At 42.3% G+C, this 23,809-nt stretch overlaps 1 protein-coding gene across 1 annotated transcript in view; it reads left to right on the forward strand.

Moving 5' to 3' along the window:
* Window positions 1–23,809, forward strand: part of npr1a (natriuretic peptide receptor 1a) — an 81,483-nt gene that overhangs the window by 48,219 nt on the left and 9,455 nt on the right. Inside the window, exons 6-15 of the mRNA XM_056298045.1 lie at window positions 4,296–4,390; window positions 12,897–13,032; window positions 13,141–13,225; window positions 13,340–13,460; window positions 13,697–13,771; window positions 15,435–15,515; window positions 15,878–15,982; window positions 16,519–16,590; window positions 22,266–22,425; window positions 22,497–22,652. Coding sequence (XP_056154020.1) covers window positions 4,296–4,390; window positions 12,897–13,032; window positions 13,141–13,225; window positions 13,340–13,460; window positions 13,697–13,771; window positions 15,435–15,515; window positions 15,878–15,982; window positions 16,519–16,590; window positions 22,266–22,425; window positions 22,497–22,652 — 1,086 coding nt within the window. The remainder of the gene's footprint in view (window positions 1–4,295; window positions 4,391–12,896; window positions 13,033–13,140; window positions 13,226–13,339; window positions 13,461–13,696; window positions 13,772–15,434; window positions 15,516–15,877; window positions 15,983–16,518; window positions 16,591–22,265; window positions 22,426–22,496; window positions 22,653–23,809) is intronic.

The raw sequence follows: 23,809 nt of genomic DNA on the forward strand, positions 1-23,809 counted from the left end.
GTTCTAATTTCTCTAGTTTGCTTATTATTGTTTTCTTGGTCCCTGTTTTGATCTGATTGTATTTTCTTAAAAAGAGTTTGGAAATAGTTTGTTCCCATACCTCCATCTTGTATCACTAATTCTTCATGATTTAAGTGATTCCAATTGTCCCGAAACTCATTGGTGTTTATTGACTCCTCAGTCAATGTCAGTTGCTTATAGATATACTGAGCTTTCTTAGTTCTGAGTGTGCGTTTGTATTGTCTTAGTGTCTCACAAAATAGAAGTGGAATTGATGTGTTATTTGGATCTCTGTATTTCTGCTTGGATAATTTGTGACGTTCTTTCCTTATTGATTGACATTCTGCATCAAACCAAGTGTCTTCTTTTTTAAGTGTTGGTTTTGATCTTTATCTTTTTAATCTTGCTTTTTCTGATGTTTTTTCAAATATGTTCTCAACTGTTTCCATGGCCTGATTGACACCCTCTTTACTGAAGACATAAGAGGTATCTAGGAAAGTATCTAGGAGATTTTGGATTTCATGATTGTCAATGCCTTTCTTGAATTGCTTCGTACTGTTTTCGGCCCATCTGTATTATTTCTTTATGTGGAACAGCTTACTGGGCAGTAATTTGATTGCGTCATTTCTGTCGTTTTGATGAACACAGTTATTTGGCTGTGATCAGAAAGGGGAGTTAGTGGTTTTACCGTGAATGCTCTAATTGACAAAGGGTCTGTATCGGTTATTACGTAAGCTACTGTGCTATTCCCAAGAAGTGAGCAAAATGTGTCTTCCAAGGGTGTCTCCTCTTATCCTACCATTGACGATATACAGACTCAGACTGCGACAGAGCAGCCAGAGTTCTCTACCATGTGTGTTTATAACCGGATCGCAGTTCCTTCTGTGGGAGTCAAGTCAATTTTATTTGTATAGCCCAATATCACAAATTACAAATTTGCCTCAAGGGGCTTTACAGCAATACAACATCCTGTCCTTAGACCCTCACATCGGATAAGGAACAACTCCCTAAAAAAAAACCTTTAACAAGTTAACAAAATTATTAGTCTTATAAAGTGAGTTACAAATGTAGTTATTGCCATCAGTACTTACAAAGCTGTTTGGGGTGCCTGTCCATGCATTTAGGTCTCCACAAACAAGAACATTTCCATGGGACCGGAAATGGCCCATTTCTGTCTCTAATAATGTAAATGTGTCTTCAATGTAACAAGGAGACTCATAAGAGAGGATCTTTTTGTGAGCTGAATATTTCTTTCCTAATTTTTAGCCAGATATGATATTTGCCTTTTTTCATGACGCTGATGTGTCAGTTCAATTTTGATTTGTACCACATTACCAAACCTCATGATTTTCTTCCCTGCTGCACAGTGCTGAATTTTTGGGACAATACTGCTATTTCTTTATAGTCTGGGGGACAGTGAGTGATTTTGTCTTCTTTATGCCATGTTGGAGCAGTGTTATGTATCCGATTAATATAATAGATGTTAGAAATATTAATTACTAATTTACTTTTTGTAATTATTACATTTGGTTGGTTTTGAAAGGTTTAACTTATTTTAGAACCAAAAAAAATGTCAAAATTTCAGGAGCTCCTGTAATCCATGTTCTCTCTCTCTCTCTCTCTCTCTCTCTCTCTCTCTCTCTCTGTTCTCTCTCTCTCTCTCTCTCTCTCTCTCTCGCTCTCTCTCTCTCTCTCTCTCTCGCTCTCGCTCTCGCTCTCTCTCTCTCTCTCTCTCTCTCTGTCTGTCTGTCTGTCTGTGTCTCTCTCAATTCAAAGGGCTTTATTGGCATAGAATCCAAAGGAGTTGAATCAAGTGCAACTGGACTTGGTATATATCTGTGAAGACGTTTCGCCTCTCATCCAGGAGGCTTCCTCAGTTTGTGCCTTTCTGACTAGACCAAGCTAGTCTGACTGGCTGGTGATGAGACTCAGAATTTATCGCTCACCTGGTTGGTCTTTTTGGAAAAGAGTGACGAGGAGAAAAAGGAACAGAAGGAAGAGCACAGTCATCCCGTATGTTTCTGGGGTCTCCGAGAAACTCAGGAGAATTTTCAACAAACACCGCATCGCGGTATACTTCAAACCCAGCAACACACTCCGACAAAGATTGGTTCATCCCAAAGACCGTGTACCACACACCCAAAAAAGCAATCTGGTGTATGCTGTACAATGCAATAAGGATTGCACTGACCTATACATAGGAGAAACCAAACAACCACTACACAAACAGATGGCCCAACACAGAAGGCCAAACTCCTTAGGACAAGACTCAGCAGTCTATCTACACCTAAAGGAGAAGACACACTCCTTCGAGGACAGCAACGTACACATTTTGGACAGAGAAGATAGACGGTTTGAAAGAGGGGTGAAGGAAGCCATCTATGTGAAACTGGAAAAAACCATCCCTCAACAGAGGAGGCGGTCTGCGACACCACCCATCTCCCACTTACAATGCCGTCCTTTCATCTCTACCCAGGAGACTCAAGAAGCCTAGCCTCCAAGAACAACAGTCAGTCACTAACGGCTCCAACGACTCTCATGATCACTGAATAATGAAGTCGAAACTAACCCCCAATGACCGTCACTGCTAAACAAATGCAAATCAATAGCTCCGATGGCGACGGGCGCGGCTGGACATCGGAGCACAGGAGAGCCACGCATATCAATAGCTCCGATAATGACGGGCGCGGCCAAACATCGATACACAAAAGAGCCACTCATATCTATGGCTCTGTTAGTGACGGGCGTTGGTAAACATCGGAACACAAAGAGCCATGGACATCTATAGCTCTGACAACGACTCCAAAGAGGATAAATTCTGAGTCTCATCACCAGCCAGTCAGACTAGCTTGATCTAGTCAGAAAGGCACGAACTGAGGAAGCCTCTTGGATGAGAGGCGAAACGTCTTCACGGATATATACCAAGTCCAGTTGCACTTGATTCAACTCCTTTGGATAACCATGACGTGGATGAAGGAGAACATTCACAGACATATTGGCATAGAAGTTTTAAAAACAATGTTGCCAAAGCATCAAAGTGCAATTTCTCCAAATATTTGGACAGTACACATTAACAGTAATGAACATTAACACAACATTATACCAATCAATAAAGAAACAATAAAACAACAATAACAATAAGAATAAAGAAAGAGAAGTAGATCGAAAGGTGGAGCACGAGTTGTGAGGAGACAAGTACAGCTGTCCTGTGTTGTGCTGGTTGTCCCTCGGGCTGTGACATGACCTGACATATCCTGCCGCATCTATGGTGCTGACACTATTGTCCCCAAGTACATGTTGCATTTTAGTCTGGTCAGAGAACATATCAAAGTCTCAGAATTTACATTCAATTGTTGTAAAGAACTTTGTTCTTAGGTCTTCATATGTGCCACATTGTAGCAGGAAGTGTTGCTGTGTCGCCACCTGTCTCTGTGGACAGAGCTGACACAGCCTGTCTGTCTTCTGTAGGCGGCAGGTCTTCCTGTGTCGGCCAGTCTCTATGGCCAAGCTGTGCTCACTGAGTCTGTAGATAGTTCACGTCTTTCTCACTTTCTGATCAGCCACGCTGGTCACATCGTCTGCCATCGTGTACCGTCTGTTTAGAGACAAATAACATCAAAGTTTGCTTCGAGTTTTTGTGATAGATGTCCAATGGTCGTGGGGACCCTGAGAGCAGGATAAGCGGTTCAGATAATGGATGGATGGATGTCCAATGGTTAATGTAATTTTCTTTCTCTTTAGCTATAATTTGGTTGGGCCAGATTGTGTGAGCACTGTCCTGATGCCTTGTGCTGTTGGCTGATGTGAGCCTCAGGGCCAGCTGGCCGAGGGGACTCCTCTCTTTGTTTTCCTCTTGGTGATGGAGAGCTTTGTTATGGTAGGAGTTAGGGTCACTTGCTTTGAGGTGTTTGTACAATTTAATTGCTCTTTCTTGCATCGTAATTAACAGGGGAAATTGGCCTAGTTCTGCTCAGCATCCATTGTTGGGCATGTTCCTGTGTACTCTGAGAATGCGCTTGCAAATCTCAGTATGCAGGGTTTTGACTGGTTATTTTCCCCATTTTTCAAAGTCTTGATTTACAAGAGGACCCCCACACTTCACTACCATATAGTAAAATTGGTTCAATTATGGATTTGAATATTTTGAGCCATATTCTATGTTTGAAGATTTGTAATGTTATGGAGGCAAACTACAACTGTGTGTATGTTTTTTGTTTCTTTTTTGTTTTTTTGTTGCTCAAGTCCAAATGCCATAGTGCCATATTCCCACTTCCTGTCCCGCCTCTCTCTCTCAGGAGTGACAGGTGTGGTGCAGATAGATGAAAGTGGAGACAGAGAGATGGACTTCGCTCTGTGGGACATGGTGGACGTCCGCACAGGAGAGTATCAGGTACGTGTGTGTGTGTGTGTGTGTATGTGTATTTGACACGCACCTTCAATGTTGTCCAATGATTCCACACGACGTGAGGACTTGTGATGAATGAAATAATGCTCAAAGAGAATCAAACATATAAAAGCTTGAAAATACCACAAAATCAAAGGGGGAGAACTTCTCATGCAGTAAAGTGAAAGCTGTTGCGACCAGATGATTCACAGAAATGTACGCCTGCTGGGTTCCACCAGATGTGAGGCATTGCTGAGCTGTGTCCTGTCCAGTATGCTCACTGCACACAGTAGCCAGGGCCACGTTCACATGGCTGTGCTTCATCCTACATCATATACATACTTATACTAGTACTACTACTACTACTACTATTACTTTCGGCTACTCCCGTTAGGGGTCACCACAGCAGATCATCTGTTTCCATCTTGTATATACATATGTAACCGGTTATTTTCTTGCCCGGTGCGGGATTCGATACGGGGTGTACTGCACCACAAGGCGACATCACTAACCGCTCGGCTAAAGGGTCAGACCCGCTAGCTAGGGGCTAACGTGTCTCATTAGTAGTTTACAGTCGTCACCCTCCCTGGAAGCGCGCCCTCGCACTTTGTTATTCCCGCGCTCCGAAGAGACTTCTGAGGATCTGCACACTTCCGGATCCCACCGCTGCCACCAATGTAACCGGTTATTTTCTTGCCCGGTGCGGGATTCGACACGGGGTGTACTGCACCACAAGGCGACATCACTAACCGCTCGGCTAAAGGGTCAGACCCGTTAGCTAGGGGCTAACGTGTCTTATTAGTAGTTTACATTAGCAGTAGCCCAGCCTCGTCGGCAGATGCAGCAGAGTTTGTGTTTTTTGCCAACGTGGGAAGGCTCGCAAGAGCAAGCCATCGGTCATGTGCCCTGGTCTGCAGTCACTTCTCCTGACTGCAAACCGGTTTTCACCACTCACCAGCCCTGTTGGTAGTCCAACCGGCCAGCGTGCTTCTCCCGCTTCTGTCAACAGAGTAAAGCAATGTATGCTGGTGACAGGAGACTCCATTACCTGCAATATTAGATTAACTTCACCTGCCTTGGTTCACTGTTTACCCGGGGCCAGAGTCTCCGACATGAAGGTTAATCTTGGGGTGCTGGCATCATGGAGAGAGAATCGGGGAACCCAGGCACACAGCACCACTACTTTCAGCAACATTGATATTCATGTCGGCACCAGTAATGCTAGGATAAAGCAATCAGAGATCATGAAAGCCAGCCTAGTCAGGACAGTGGCGCCGGCAGCTGTCATCCTGTACGCACCGTGCGTACATTTTTTTATGATTTTGTTCGTTTTTTTTGTTTTTTTTTGCCACTCACGCCGTTTGGCACAAATACATTTGAAGGCCGATGATTGGTGTTAATGTCACTGGCTAATAGCGCACGGTGCGTACAGACCGTGCATACAGGATGTGTTGGCATCGATTAATTGTCTTTGGTCCCTTACCTGTGAGGGGCAATTATGAGATTTACAGCAGGCTCACCTCAATGAACCGCTGGCTGGCTTGTTACTGTAATGAGCAGGCTTTGTTGAGAACTGGCATTCTTTCTGGGGCCACCGTTACCTGCTGAAAGCAGACAGCATTCACCCTACTGGGGACGGTGCCACACTTTTGTCTAGAAATATAGATAGCTGCCTATGTTTAGTTTGACACTAGGGACTTATCATTCAGTAGGTTGCAGGTGATTAGAGAGCCTGCGAAGTTTAACTCTAGTGCGGATCTGGAGTCAAGTAGTTTAATTAATATATTTACTCAGGGAATTTCTCATCGTGTAGATTATCAGACTAGCTTGGTCTATAACATTGAGAGTGTCTCCCTACCCTGCTGTATTGCTCCCAAGCTCTCCTCTCCTAAATGTGGCAAGAACCAAACATTTAATATTATCAAAAATGTGACCACATAGTATCGTCCAATGCGTTGATCGTCAAAACTGTCAAGAAGGTGTCTAATTCTAATTAATATGTCACCTATTGGTAGCTCTAAAGTTCTGCCTACTACTACTAATAACTTCCACAAGATGCTTAAATTTGGTTTCATAAATATCAGACCGTTGTCTACCACAGCCTTACTAATAAATGATCTAATTCTTGACCATAGTTTCGATATAATTGGATTATGTGAAACATGGCTGAAACCAAATGTTTTCCTCCCCTTAAATGAAGCTTCCCACCCGACTATACTTATGCCCATGTAGCTCAGGCAAATAAACAAAGTGGGAGTGTTGCCTTAATATCTAAATCTATTTTCAATCTGACTTCCAGACTTGAATGTGAATTCCAGTCTTTTGAGGCTCTTGTTCTTGGTCCATCCCCCTCAGCCATGAATAGACTCGGCTCAGTCCAAATTGTGATACTCTTATCGACCTCCTGGCTGTTACTCACTATTTCTTGAAGAATTTAGAGAATTTGTCTCATGTCTGGTTACTCATTCTGACGAGATTCTAATTCTTGGTCATTTTAATATTCATCTGAATAAGGCTGCTGATCCTCTAAGTAAAGCCTTTCTGGCATTAGTTGATACTTTTGGGTTCACTCAGTTTGTTCAAGAGTCGACTCATTGCAGTGGTAACACCCTTGATTTGGTTTTATCTAAAGGGATAGCTGTTTCTGATCTGAATGTCTTGGCAACCACATCTGCTGTGTCAGAACATTTTCTCATCAAATTTTAAGCGTTATTGGCCTGTCCTGTTAATGTCGGCACATATGTAATTGTCACTCGCTACATTGGTCCCTCCACTGTAGCTGTATTTGGCTAGCAGCTGCCTGAAGTCTTGGCTCCTTTCACTGTAGTGACTGACTCTGTTGAAATTTTCACTAGTGACTTAAATATGGCTCTCTCTACTCTCCTCGATTCAGTTACACCTCTCAATACCAGAACTAGTTAACTAAAGAGGCCTACACCCTGGTTTAACGATGAGACGTGCTCTTAAGTGGGCCTGCAGGAGACTGCAACGTAAATGGCGGAAATAAAAATTGGAAGTTTTTTATCTATCGTGGCATGAGTGTTTATTGAAATAAAAACGTGCTTTATCTGCTGCACAAGTAGCATATCTCTCTCACTTAGTCAATATTAATAAACATAACTCCAAATTTCTCTTTGACACTGTCTAAACTTGCTAAAAAGCAGCTGTCTATTAGCTGCTCACCATTCACGGCCCATGAATTTCTAGACTATTTCTGCAATGAGGTTGATGAGATCATAAACAAAATTAGTTCTTCAACTCCAGCTACTCCAGCAGATCCTGTCTTAGCAAATTCATATCTATACAATGAGTCACTGATAGTCCCTGTTATTACAACTTTTGAGACTATCTCTGTTGATACTGTGTCTTGTCCTGCATGCACATAACCCTGTGCAATCTGACAAGCAGCTAAACACCTTCTCCCATCAATCACTGGAGACTGGGATCGTCTTGTGTCAGTTTATTGACAGAAAAAGGGTGAAACTGAGAAATAAAAACACAATTACCAGCATAGCTTAAATATAGAGAATACAAGTCACAAACACCGTACAACAATAACTGTCAAAAGAAAATACGGAAACTATAACTACATATAGCTATAGTGCTGTAGTATTGCTGTAGCTAACATAAAGGCTTGTGAGCAATAATGCAATGCAGTGTTATACAGTGTAAGTAACGTAACCTATATTGTTTATCTAAATACCTGAAATTGACTTACATATATAGCACAACACACGGTAAGTTTAGCCAACTAGCTTACTGAAACATACTAGCAAGCTGCCGTCCTGATATGAGCTATCAAACAATCATTATCAAAATACTCACATTGCATATCAAACTTAGTAAGCATACTTAACAAAGAACTTAGAACAGTATGTCAGTATATGTTTGACGTACCAAGAATGCTACCAAAGGCATGGAATATAGGAGATTGAAGCAGATTGAAAAAGGCAAATGGAGACAAAAACCATGAGGCTGTTCTGCTCACAATCAACTTCCTGAAAGACTCCCATGATACAAAGGTCACATGCTTAAATGCATAAACTGATGTTATACAAGGAACTGCAAGCAGGGAGGACTAAACCAAACTAAAAGAAAATAATGTCCTGATGGGGTCAGAACACTTGGACTATGCTCATGTCAGCTTCTAAACCAACTACTTGCCTACTTGACCCCTTACCAGCAAAACTTTTTTAAAGACCTCTGGCCTTTCTTGGGACCTATAATGCTAGACATTGTTAATTTATCACTTACTACTGGCTAGGGTTGGGTATCGAAAACGGGCACCGACCGAAATATCTCGGTCCTACTGAGTATCAAACTCTTTGGAAAAAAACGGTGCCAAATTTCGATGCTTTACGGTAGGTGACGGGAACGCTATCGCAGCCAGCCAATTACTACCAGCATTGTTGTACACAGGTGACTGACTGACAAATCAGCATGAAGCTATTTGGTATGCGCGTGCGTCTCGTGACTGCATTGGAGTTGAAAACTGGCGGGCAAGATTCAGTGAGCTACTATGCATTCCAAAGCGCGGCTACACTTTGTAAAAATAGATAGCAAACCTGACACAGTAAAATGCAACCACTGCAAAGCAATCATCAAATGCAAGTCTGGGTGTTAAGTGTTGTTATTTGATGGCGCCCTTACTCATTGTATTACGGTACCAGCCGTATTATTGTTCTGTCTAAGGCTTTACGGTACATTCAGATGTGACGTTGCCACGTTCTCTGTGTGCGACAGTGTATTGTAAGCTTGTTGTAAGAGTCGGTACTCGGTAGTAGAGAGCCAAGAGACCTGCTGTATTTGCCTAAATAAATATGCCTAACGTTAAAGGCTAAAGAGAAAACCTAGTCAAGTTTTGCTTATCCTCCATACGTAAGAAGAAGATTGCGCATCCCAGCTCAACTTGGGAAAAAAACGGTACCAAATTTTGATACTTTATGGTAGACGACGTGAACGCTGTCGCAGCCAGCCAATCACTACCAGCGTTGTTTTACACAGGCGATTGACAAATCAGCATGGGGCTATTTGGTATGCGTGTGCATCTCGTGACTGCGTTGGAGTTGGGCAAGGTTCAGTGAGCTACTATTGCTACTATGCCTTCCAAAGCGTAGCTACACTTTGTAAAAATAGACAGCAAACCTGACACAGTAAAATACAACCGCTGCAAAGCGATCATCAAATGTAAGTCTGGGAATACGTCGAATATGATGAAACATCTGATCATGCATGGGATAAATTTACGAGTGGACAACTGCTCTGTGTTTGATAACGTTAATGTCCATGCTGCTGCCAACGTTAACGTTAGCTCTGGGACATCTGCTGCTGGGTCTTCTTCTGGTGCCACTGCTAGCAATGATGAAACAGGTATATAATAGGCTCACATACATTAAAGATGTCAGTCTGCACGTTGACCTCATTGTCATTGTTGACCTCACTTTCAATCTCAAAGTGCTAGAGTACAGAACCAAAATAGTACAATGTGTCAATGAATTATGGTGCTCGATGTATAGAAAAGTAGTTTGCTGATAATCCTATAAGGTTTTCATAATATATAATATCAAAAAGTATTGTTTAGGTATCATATCGAATTGGAGGTATTGGTATCGGCATCGAAAAAATTTCCCGCCGGTACCCAACCCTACTACTGGCACTGCTCCCCAGATGTTTTAAGACAGCGTGGTTAAACCTCTACTTTATAAAACCGCACCTCGATCCAGGGTCTCTTAATAACTATCAACCAGTCTCTAATCTTCCATTCTTTTCTAAAGTACTAGAGAGAGTTGTGTATCAACAACTTTCGACCCATATAGAATAAAACCATTTATATGAACCTTTTCAGTCGGCTTTCAGGGCCTGTCCCTCCACTGAAACTGTCTGACCAGAGTGGTGAATGATCTTTTACTAGCTATGGACTCTGATTCCACCTCTGTTCTTCTATGACTGGACCTCAATGCAGCCTTTGACACCATTGATCACTGTATACTATTAGACAGATTAAATTGTAATTTTGGTGTCTCTGGCTTAGGTCTTTATTGGCTTAAGTCCTATTTATCTGGAAGAACACATTGAAGTAATACATAAAAATTCTCTTGATGTTAAATATGGTGTACATCAGGGCTCAGTTCTTGACCCTCTACTTTTCTGTCTTTATATTTCACCTCTTGGCCAAATTATACGCAGTTATGTAATACATTTCCATTGCTATGCTGATGATACTCAGTTGTATGTGCCTATAAGGGCTCATGATCATACTTAAATTACTAATTTAGAGGCCCGCTTGGCTGCTGTGACCTACTGGATGTCACTAAATTTTCTGCTTTTAAATTTGGATAAAACCGAGATGCTGGTCATTGGCCCATGCTAGACACAGACACTAGTTTGATCAAGTAATGATAACAATTGACAACTCTGGGATTTCACAAAGTGTGGCAGCCAAAAATCTTGCTGTTACGTTTGATCCCAGCCTTTCCTTTGATAAGCACATTAAAGAAATCACCAAGACTGCCTTTTTTCACTTACGTAACATAGCTAAAATTCGTTTTTTCCTGTCCATGGCTGATGCAGACTCTAATACATACATTTGTTTCATCCATACTTGATCACTGTAATGTTCTGTTTTCAGATCTGCCACATGCTAGTACTAAAAGTCTTCAGATGGTTCAGAATGCTGCCGCTAGAATCCTAACTAAATCTAGGAAATGTGACCCAATTCTTGCCTCCCTTCATTGGCTTGCTATCCATGTTAGATCAGACTTCAAGGGGCTTCTGCTGACTTATGAAATCCTAAATGGGCTTGCCCCATCTTATCTGTCTGGTCTCCTTAAATCATTCATTCCATGTCGAGCTCTTCACTCTCAAAATACAGGGCTCCTGTGTGTACCCAAAGTTAAAAAGAAGTCAGCTGGTGGCAGGGCCTTTTCCTATCGGGCCCCTTCTTATGGAATAACCTGCCTGCTGCCGTCAAGACAATCAGTCAGTTGAGTCCTTTAAATCCAGACTTAAAACTCATCCTTTTGCCTTAGCCTACAATTAGTTTCCTTTAAGTTGAGTGCTTCACAACCTGTACGGCATGGCGGGTCGGTTTATGTCTCAATGAGTTTACAAAGCACTGTTCTGCTGACGAGATTATAGCATATAGATTATTGACTATTGCAAACTGTTGTCTTCTTTCACATGTCTTTTCCCTCTCTCTGAATGATGTCTTCTCCTTTCTCTTCTTCTGTGTGTGAATGGTGTGATGCGAGTCTCCCTTGTATGCACGTGTAGTCTGTCCTCCTCCCAGGTCTCCATGGTGACAGTGGTTGCCACCTGGACACTGATTGGCATCCCCTCATCACATTTTTTTTTATATATCTTGTAAATCCATATAATTTTGTTCTATTTTAATGTTATATCCTTCTCTCACTAAGATGCATGACAATTTTTTTTAAAACATGGCGATGGTGGTCACATGACTCGAGTCCTGGGCTGTTCTGGTGGCGTTTGGACACTACTTGGCATCCTCCTCATCATATTCTTCATATATTTTATAATTCTATTATGATTCTGTTATCCTCTTTCAGTGTTGTATTGTGTAAATTGCCTAAACACAACATCCGTTGCACGTTGTCCGTCTTGGGAGAGAGTTCGCTCCTCTGTTGCTCTCCCTGAGGTTTCTTCCTATTTTTTCTCCCTGTTAAAGGGTTTTTTGGGGAGTTGTTCCTTATCCGATGTGAGGGTCTAAGGACAGGATGTTGTGTTGCTGTAAAGTGCCTTGAGACAAATTTGTGATATTGGGCAAAACAAATAAAATTGACGTGACTTGACTTGACTACACATAAACCATATGATGTTTCTTCATGACCTCATCAGCTTTGACAGCAAAACACATTTCATAATAACTTAGGGAAAAACTAAACTCGCACCAACAACCTACTGTTAGCATTCTGCACCAAAACTCTGCATATGAGGGCGTCCGAGTGGCATGGTGGTCTATTCCGGTGCCTACCAACATGGGGATCGCCAGTTCGAATCCCCATGTTACCTCCGGGTTGGTCGGGCATCCCTACAGACACAATTGGCCATGTCTGCAGGTGGGAAGCAGGATGTGGGTGTGTTTCCTGGTCGCTGCACTAATGCCTCCTCTGGTTGGTCAGGGCGCCTGTTTGGCGGAGAGGGGAAACTGGGGGGAATAGCATGATCCTCCCACGTGCTACATCCCCCTGGTGAAACTCCTCACTGTCAGGTGAAAAGAAGCAGCTGGCGACTCCACATGTATAGGAGGAGGCATATGGTAGTCTGCAGCCCTCCCCGGATCGGCAGAGGGGGTGGAGCAGCAACCAGGAAGGCTCAGAAGACTGGGGTAATTGGCCAAATACAATTGGGAAGAAAAAAGGGGCAAACCCCCCCCCCAAATAAAAACTGTGTATGACCTGTTACTGAGAAGTTACAGAATCAAACTGACTTTGTGTGTGTGTGTGTGTGTGTGTGTGTGTGTGTGTGTGTGTGTGTGTGTGTGTCTGTCCAGGTGGTGTGTGTGTATAACAGCAGTATTAAGCAGCTGGTGATGGAGGCTGGACGTAGCTTCCAGTGGCCCGGGGGCGCACCACCTCTGGACATACCGGAGTGTGGCTTCAAAAACGACAATCCTGCTTGCCTCACACGTACGCCTGCACACACACACACACTAGCAGTGGATATTGGTGCTGAGGCTGACACTGTGTTGTTCCCTGTCATGTAGGACAGAAATATAACTCCTCTCCTGTCTTCAGGTACGGTTACCATGCACCAGATGGTTGCCATAGTGCTTTGCTTCATCCTCATCATCATCGTAACTGTCACTATTTTTATCTACAGGTGAAACTAACACAGACACACAAATAAACACACACATGCGTGCGCACACACATACAACCACGCACAACTTGCACACACACGCACACATACTTGCCGTGTCTGTGTGTGCTGCAGGAAGCTGAAGCTGGAGAGCGAGCTGGCGGCGCAGCTATGGAGAGTTTGCTGGGAGGACATCCAGTTCAGCAACATGGAAAAAGTCCTGAAGAGAACCTGCAGCAGAATCACCATGTCCTTGGTAAACACACACCACACACACATCACACACACACACACACACACACACACACACACACACACACACACCACTACTAACAGGTGAAAACACACACACACGGAGCAGACTGACTACAAAGATAGAAGCACTCGTATACTCGTGTACACACTTTATGAAAAAGATTTTAATGAAGGAAGTGACATCACTTTAAATTTTGGAGTGTTTTACTATAAACTGATTTCTTCCCTTCTCCACAGAAAGGATCAAACTACGGCTCCCTGCTGACCATGGAGGGAAACTTTCAGATTTACGCAAAGACTGGTTACTATAAGGTCTGTTCACAGTGAATCCTGACCATATAAATATTATGCATGTTATCATACGTTATATGTGTCATTTCATCATGCTATCATACATGTTATATGTTTCATATCGTCATGTTATATGTGGCATATCATGTTATCATACATGTTATATGTGCCATATCTGAATGTTATACATGTTATATGTGTCATTTCATCATGTTATCATACATGTTATATGTTTCATATCGTCATGTTATACGTGGCATATAATGTTATCATACATGTTATATGTGTCATATCTGAATGTTATACATGTTATATGTGTCATTTCATCATGTTATCATACATGTTATATGTTTCATATCGTCATGTTATACGTGGCATATAATGTTATCATACATGTTATATGTGTCATATCTGCATGTTATACATGTTATATGTCATATCATCATGTCATCATACATGTTAGCGTAAATGTTATATGTGTCATATCATTTTATCATAAATGTTATATGTGTCATATCATCATTTTATGTCATATCATCATATCTTATCATAAATGTTATATGTGTCATATCATGTTATTATACATGTTATATGTGTCATATCATCATCTTATCATAAATGTTATGTGTGATATCTACGAAATAGATTGCGATTGTACAGAAAACGGCTTGTATTCTATTATAACAGGTGTCTGAAACTCAGATTTGACCAGAAAAGTAAAGCGCTTTGAGTGACTGTTGCAGCTAGAAAAGCGCTATATAAAATGCAACTTGATTGATTGATTGATATCATCATGTTATAATACATATGTCATATCATGTTATACGTGTGTCATATCATCATGTTATCACATGTTATGTTATCATACATATTATATGTGTCATATCATGTTATCATACATATGTGTCATGTTATCATACATGTTATGTGTGTCATATCATGTTATCATATATATTGTGTGTCATCATCATGTTATCACATGTTATGTTATCATACATATTATATGTGTCATATCATGTTATCATACATGTGTCATGTTATCATCCATGTTATGTGTGTCATATGTTATATATATTGTGCGTCATCATCATGTTATCATACATGTTATATGTGTGATATCATCATGTTATACATATTTTGTCATCATCATGTTATACATGTTATGTGTGTTATACCATGTTATCATACATTTTATATGTGTCATATCATGCTATCATACATGTTATATGTGTCATATCATCATGTTAACATACATGTATCCCATGTTAATACGTGTCATATCACCATGTTATCATGAATGTTATATGTGTCATATCATCATGTTAACATACATGTGTCATATCATCATGTTATCATACAAGTTATATGTGTCATATCATCAAGTTATTTTATATTATATGTCATGTTATACATTGTATGTGTCGTCATCATGTTATATGCATGTTATGTGTGTCATACCATCATGTTATCATACATGTTATATGTGTCATATCATCATGTTATCATACATGTTATCTGTCATATATCACACATATCCCAGTCTGGTCTGACCAGTCAGCTCATCAGCCCTGTATACTGTTCAGACTGCCAGCAGAAACTACAGACGGTGGCTGTTTGTTTTAAGGTGTGTGAGTGTTGAACTGATGGTTTGGTAAAGCTGTACTGATGTTAAACTGCCCTGCAGGGAAACATCACAGCCATCAAATACTTGAACAACCAGAAACGCATCGAACTGACCAGGAAAGTCCTGTTTGAACTAAAACATGTAGGTACCATCTCTATTTGTCTGTCTATCTATCTATCTATCTATCTATCTATCTATCTATCTATCTATCTATCTATCTATCTATCTATCTATCTATCTATCTATCTATCTCTTTCTGTATATCTATCTATCTATTGATCTATCTGTGTCTGTCTCTCGCTCTATCTATCGTCTCTCTCTATCTGTCTATCTATCCTTTTGGTTTGTTTCTGACACAACAGCACTGATGACTCTGATTCATTTTGAATGAAACTCACTCAGCTACACAGGAAACACACGGTTCAAGGGGAGTGGTGAGATTCAGGACTGTAGTGTTAAAGAGGCGACGGCAGCTTAACGCTGTGCTCTCTGTGTACCTGCAGATGCGGGATGTTCAGAATGAACACCTGACCCGCTTCATCGGAGCATGCATCGACCCACCCAACATGTGTATCATCACAGAGTACTGTCCAAGAGGCAGTCTGCAGGTACACACACACACACACAGGCTCAGCCTCTTTGATAAACTAATGACAACATTCAGTGAATAAAGGGAGTGAGTATTTCTGTGTGATTGTTTTGGTAGAAGTGTTTCTGTCTGACAGTGCGATGCTTCCTCTGGTCAGCCTTCAGTCTGTCTGGGCTGTTTCCAGCTGTTCGCCGGCTGTTAAAGCTGAGCAGAGCAGACATGGAAAATCTAAACTCGGGTGTTTTCATAAAGACCTTTTTTTCAGTGATAAAAATGAGGCCAAAGTGAACCCAAATGAAGAAAAACATAATAAAAAAGTTACAAAAAAAAAGTTTGGTCAGAGATTGTCTCCATCTCTTCTGATCCAAAGCTCCTCAGTACAGTAGTGGATGTTAGGCTGAAGCACCAGCACAATACATTTCCCTCCGCACATAGGGCTCCCCCTGCAGACACTTACCTGACATGACAGGACAGGACATGACTATCCTGTGTGCATGTGTGTGTGTGTGTGTGTGTGTGTGTGTGTGTGTGTGTGTGTGTGTGTGTGTGTTTCAGGATCTGATGGAGAGTGAGAGCATCACGTTGGATTGGATGTTTAGATACTCCCTCATCAACGATATCGTCAAGGTAATCACACCGTAGAGGGGAGCAGTGTTGTCATGGTGATAGCTGTCAGTGCATGGTGGGTGGAGCCTCAGAGCTGTGTTCAACACAAGACAGGAATCTGACAGATGACTGCAGCTTGAGATGAAATGCTCATATTTTATGGGCTCGTTCCAAGTTTTATCGAGCTGTTTGTTTGGAGGTTGATGTGTAACTGAGTCTGAACTAACGAGCACAGGGCCTTAACGAGCTCAGGGCTGTGACATTTAGGAACTAAACTGAACCAATTGGGCCAGTCGTTTCTTTAACAACTCATTGGTTATTAATTAGTGATGAAGATGGCCTGGTGGGGCCCTGTGATGGGCTGGCGGGGCCCTGTGATGGACTGGCGGCCTGTCCAGGGTGTTTCCCCACCTGCCGCCCGGTGACTGCTGAGATAGGCTCCAGCATCCCCGCAACCCTGAGAGCAGGATAAGTGGTTTGGATAATGGATGGATGGATTGTGATGAAGAGTTTCCTGTCTGCAGTACGGCAGCATGCTGCTCAGTCACTGGGCTCATCGCTGTTGTATCTGCAAAGCCAACAGGAAGTGACAAAATCCTTCCTGTTCCACCACCAAATGTTACATTTTCATGGTCGCTGTAAAACACTTTTCAATTGTCAAGCAACATTTAGGCATTCACAAGACTTTAAGCAGTACATCTACATTCAGTCAATGTAATAAAAAGGAAATCACCAGACCTGTAGAAACCTGGTTTTGGCACGACGGTGACAGAACGGTTGTAGTTGTAAAACCGCAGTGATGAGATTTAACAGTTGAAAGTCAGTAGTTTTACCAAAGAGTATTCTGAGCTGCAGGGCCACATACGAACAGACGGTTTTCAAGACTTAAGCCTTCAGTTTGTGGACGTGCCGACATCTGTCATTAAAACGACATGCAAATTTATTTATTTTAATCTTACTCTTTGCGTTGAAACAGATTGAGTGATGGATGGACCATGCTGACATTTCTATTCAAATAATATCAGCTAACATATTTAGTATTTGGTGTTGTTTTATTCATAATATGCTCGAAAAATGGTTTTTATTCACTTAATTAGCAGCAGAACGTTATTTGGTTTCGTTTACATCTTTAGGTAAATTACGTTTTCTTAAGAAAAGCAGGCCAAACCCTGCAGGTCAGAACCCACATTAACTCATGAAAATAATCTGGCTTGCACACATCTATCAGATTCAGAATCATGTTTATTGGCTGTGTAGATTTGCACATACATGCAATGTGACTGGTTTCGTGGCTCTCTCAGTATACTTAACGTACAATAACAACACTTCAACACAACAGTCTTCAGATATATACACAAGGATTGACTTATACAGGAGAAACAAGAGGTGATAAAGTGCAATGGTGCAGAGAATATATCAGAGATGCTGAAATAGATGTTAGCAGGTTACTTACATACATGTCTGAGGTGGATGGACATGACAGAGTGTACCAGTATACGTACAATGTACGGTACAGTATATACAGCATGGTTGAATTTATTGACAGTGTTAAGTGTTCATTTGAATGACAGCCCGCGGAAAGAAATTGTTTTTATATCTGGTTGTTTTGGGATACAGTGCTCTGTAGCGCCTACCAGAGGGGAGGAGTTGGAACAGGTTGTGACCAGGGTGTGATGGGTCTGCAGTGATGTTGCCTGCCCGTTTCATGATTCTGGAGGTGTATAAGTCCTGAATGGAGGATAGGTTGGCACCAGTGATTTTCTCGACAGACTTAACTGTCCATTGTACTGTCCCTGTCCTGTTTGGTGACCAATCCAAACCAGACAGTGATGGATGTGCAGAGGACAGACTGGATTATTGCAGTGTAGATCTGACAGCAGTTCTTGAAGCAGGTTGAATTTCTTGAGCTTGGCAGAGAAAGTACATCCTCCGCTGAGCCTTTTTGATGATTGTGTCTCTGTTGGATGCCCACCTTACGTTCTGGGAGCGCTCATCTAAGTGGCCTCTTCAGTCTAAACTGACTGAAGGTATTCTCACCCTTATATACAACAGTTGCATAATGACCAAAACCAACGAAAACAACCTACTCTAAGAGTACATCTGTCGCCATCTTACAATGCTGTGATTGCAAACATTCCCAAATCCTCTGTGAATAGTACACATGGCCTTTCAAACTCCAGTTAATGGTCACGCCTAATTGCATATGAAACTGATCATTGGTTTTGGTCGTTATAATAATAATAAAAAATAAATCAATCTTATATAGTGCTTTTCTAACACTCAAAGTCGCTTTACAATAAACGGGGTGAAACAAGACAACAGATAAACATAACACAGACATACAGGGGTGGATGGGAAGGGGGGCTACGAGAGGGAGAAGTGGCAGCCACACACGACGCCAGCAGTACTCTTCCCACTTAAACAGATACAAAAGGGCAAGAAAAACAAAAAACAACAGCACTGTAGACGTTGATTTTCTGTAGGGGTTTACTCCCGTAGCCTATTCCTCTCCCGAGGTATCCACTAGGCAGTGGCACTATTTAACCCGTAGCTGGGAGCTGGTTCATGGGCATCAGGGAATATCCACACACCGGTGGGCCTGCGTAACACACATCTAGGGGCCAGACCTCCTCCGAGTCCCTTGTAGTTCAGCTAGGGTCCAAGGTATACCTAGTTACCGTGTGTCGCCATGAGGAGGCGCTACATAGGGCTTGCTGTTGGAGAGGCTGTGTACTGGCAGGGAGAGACTTACGTGCTCAGCTCTCCTGTTATTTCTGCTAGCCCGCAATGAAGGTTGAGAGTGAGACGTGACAGGCACAGAACACTACACCAACACACTAGACACTTCACAACCACCCGACTTCCTACAGAAGAATGTCAGACACACAAGAATGTCAGACAAGACAAACTTGTACGTGAGTACGAGCAAACGATGCGTAAAATGGCAGATTACAGGAACCACCTTGAGATTCAGCATCAGATGCAGACAGAGCGGGATTACACCTAAGAGCCTACAAATGAAATCTTTGGTCAAGAGCCACCAAGCTAACCAGATCCTGCAGAAGGCACAGAGCCAGCTGTTGAACAAACGGGTGAGACAAACTAATTTTACCATCGACACTTGGAAATCCAAGGAGGAGCAGATCCAACAGAGACTCGTCTAGCTCAGCACGAAAAGTTGAAAACCAGGCAGCAAAAGAAGTTCAACCTACTTGCTGCACGCCAGAAACATTGGCAGACAACGGACAGCGCCCTTAACAGCGGAAAGAGAGACGGATGCCAGACACACGCTGGCGATGTGGACAAGTGGGTGAAGAATCTGTCTGACAGACAGCTCCCCCAGGCGGAGAAAGACATTCTTGCTAAGGGGCTGAATTTTGCTGTCACGCCGAGGCAAATCCTGTTAGTGGAACTGATCACAGCCACGGAATTGGCGATCTGAAAAAACAACATCAGGGACCCGGAAGCGGAGCAACTGCAGATTAAAGTGTGAGCCTGCCTCAGCAATGCAGAGGCACCACCATCCAACATCAGTAGAGATGAGAGGAATGCTCTCATGACCCTCAGTAAGGACTATAACATCATCCTCCTTCCAGCGGACAGCAAGCTGGCAGAAGACCTTTACCAAGAGATAGTACAGCATCAGTAAGTAAAACTCAGGTTCAACCAGGTTTTTCTGTTTCTGACACAACAGCACTGCTGACTTTCATTCACTCTGAATGGAGGTCAGACAACACTCACCTCACCAACACCTACATAGGCAAGGCTCAGTATTTTTGGTTTTTATTTTTCAAAGCCATCCAGCATGCCGAATTTCGCCACAAGAGGACACTTGCATAACCTCACACGAACAGGAACAACTTTTGGATCTGTGGAAACATAAAATCTGGGTGAAAATCAGTTTAAATTGATTTGTTCCTTTTAAAAAATCAGGGTATTTTTCGGTGAAAATCGGTAAAAACCGAAAACACTGAGCCTTGTACATAGGACACTCACTGGTCCAGTAAAACAGGAGATTCAGGACTTTAGCTTTACAATCTTGGTCCATTGTCATTCTGGTGTATGAGAGCTCGCTCAGTGGAGATGTTGATGGCCGGTGCATCTTTCCTGATTCTCGTGCTGAAGTCGCCGTCAGGGTCGCTGAGATCGACTTCCTGTGGGTAGTTAATCATCGCTCCCTGCTGGTACTGCACCTTCATACACGTGTACTTTCCACGCCTAAGCGAGGCAAACCGTGACACTGACACGTTGGACCGGCGGGTGTATTTACACGCTGTGGCGGGATACTGGGCTGATGGGTCAGACAGTGATCACTGCTCTCCGTTTGACTCCATTATCACACAAAATCTGTTGGCTATTTGACAAACAGACGTTTAGACTATTTGATTTACATGGAAAAGCTTCGCTGCAAAAACACTTATGAAAAAAAAAACCTCAACTTTAACTGTTGTGTCAAGCTGACCTTTGACCTCTCGGATTCCATTTGAAATCTCTAGACACCAACAGATATGTATCACATTTTAATGGTTTATTTCCCTCTTTCAGACTTATAGTTCTTTCTGTAGTATGAAGAAGTATTTTTACCTTAAAGGAGTTTTTAATACACGTCTTGTTTCTCAGAAAAGATGAAAAACTGTTTTTCACTCAGAATCGCTTTGTATATAACTGTGCGTTAATATTCACATCACTGTCATCATGTTAGCTGGCAGTGTTTATTTCATGTCTCACTGTAAATGTTTGATATTTTGTTATTTACGTACAGACATGCAGAATGTAATCTTCCATCTGATAAGGTTGTGTAGGTCTTGGTGATAATCATGTCAATATTTTATTAAAAACCATCTCTGTGTGTTGTGGCATGGTGTTGTGTGGTGTGTTGTGGCTATGTGTTGTGTTGTGTGCTGGGGTGTGTTGTGGTGTATTTTTTCATTTCATGTTGTGGTGTTGTGTGGCGTGGCATGGCATGCTGTGATGTGTTGTGGTGTGTGTGGTATTGTGTTGTGTTATATTGTATCATGGCATGTTTTGGTGTTGTGTGGCATGGCATGTTGTGGTGTGTTGTGTCATGGCATGTGGTGTTGTGTGGTGAGGCGTGTTGTGTTGTGTCATGGCGTGTTGTGGTGTTGTGTTGTGTGGCTGGGCATGTTGTGGTGTGTTGTTGTGTGGTGAGGCATGTTGTGTTGTCTTGTGTCATGATGGGTTTTGGTGTGGTGATATGTTGTGTGGTGTGGCATGTTGTGGTGTGTTGTGGCATGGCTTTGTGTGGTGTGGCATGTTGTGGTGTGTTGTGGCATGGCTTTGTGTTGTGTGGCATGACGTGGTGTGTTGTGGCATGGTTTTGTGTTGTGTGGCATGTTGTGGTGTGTTGTGGCATGGTGTTGTGGCATGGTGTAACATGGTGTATTGTGTTGTTGTGTTGTTTCATGACATGTTGTGGCGTGATGTTGTGTGGCATAACATGGTGTGTTTTGTGTCATTGTGTGTTGGGGCGTGGTGCTGTCTGGCATGATGTGTTGGGGTGTGTTGTTTCATGGCGTGTTGTGGCATGGTGTGTTGTGTCATGCTGTGTTGTGATGTGGTGTGTTGTGGTGTGGTGTGTGCATGCGTGCGTGGTGTTGTTTCCATGGCGTGTTATGGCATGGTATGTTCTGTTGTGTCATGGTGTGTTGTGTTTTGGCGTGGCTGTGTGTCTGCAGGGCATGGCCTTCCTACACAACAGCGTCATTGTCTCACATGGAAACCTCAAATCCTCCAATTGTGTGGTGGACAGTCGCTTCGTCCTGAAGATTACTGACTATGGCCTGGGCAGCCTCCGCAAGACGGACAGCATGGAGGACACACATTCATGCTATGCACGTAAGTACCAACATACTTGCACACACACAGGGTGGATTAGCTGGTGGTGTGACAGAAAGTTCCTCCTGCAGGTAAAATGTGGACAGCTCCAGAGCTCCTGCGGGCCGAGTGTCCTCCTTTGTGTGGGACTCAGAAAGGAGACATCTACAGCTTTGGGATCATCCTGCAGGAGCTGGCTCTCCTCAAAGGAGTCTTCTACCTCCACAGCGAGTCGCCCACGCCCAAAGGTTAGACCGATGCCACAGCCACATTCGAAAACACTTTTTTTTCTTTCATTTTGTCCTTCCATCCGCACAAAGCTGACATTTAAAGCAGACCTTTTTCCTAAATGCTGGCATGTGACTGTCATGTGATTCCCAACTTAAAGGACCTTGCCAGTTTCTGCCTGTTTCATTCCATTTACTACAAGTCATACACACTTCCTATTGCTGCCAGCCATTTTTCAAAGCATACCAGTGTTTTACATTTTTCAAATGTGTTTCTTTCCTTCCAGACAGCCATTGGTTTCCATTAATTTTAGTACAGTATAAAAACCAACCTGCAGAGACTTGAGTTTGAGTTGGATAATCCATCACAGTGAACACTGTCAAATGTATTTATTAAAATGATGTTATCTTTGAGAAAGTAAGTTGGACATTTCCATTCAGTGCTCTTCACAAGTTTGGTTTTTGAGAATCCTTCATCCACTGGATCAAAATTCTTTACACCTCACCTATGGCCACAATGACCACAAATGGTGTCACATCACAGAGATTCAAACTTCACAGAGGAATCAGATAAGGATGCCCACTCTGGGCTTCTTTATTTACCATCGTCATTGAACCGCTCGCTGCAGCAATATGACAAAACAATAGCATTTAAGGAATTCAGAGTAACAATTCACAACATAAAGTTAGTCTTTATGTAGATGATATGTTGTTGTTTTTATAAGCTCCCTACATATCATTACAAGAAACTTTTAAACTAATTACCAACTTCTATATGCTTTCAAATTACACAATTAACTGAAATAATTCAAGCATACTCCCTTTCTCTGGAGACACTTGGGATTCTGCAGCACAAGAGCACTCCTTCCCTTTCACACCGGAGGCATTAAGTATAAGTACTTGGGTACTAATATTTTCCCCAGACTGTCAGAGCTTTTTAACCTCAATTACACCCCGTGATTAAAAAAGATAGAAGATGATGAATTATAATAATGGATTACATTTATATAGTGCTTTATCTTGGCACTCAGTGCTTCACAGTGAAGGGGGTAACTCACTTCAACCACCACCAATGTGTAGCACCACCTAGGTGATGCACGGCAGCCATTTTGCACCAGAACGCTCACCACACATCAGCTTTAAGTGGAGAGGGAGGAGTAATTGAGCGTATTACACCA

This window comes from Lampris incognitus, chromosome 18 (genome assembly GCF_029633865.1).
Source record: "Lampris incognitus isolate fLamInc1 chromosome 18, fLamInc1.hap2, whole genome shotgun sequence".
Classification (NCBI taxonomy): Eukaryota; Metazoa; Chordata; class Actinopteri; order Lampriformes; family Lampridae; genus Lampris; species Lampris incognitus.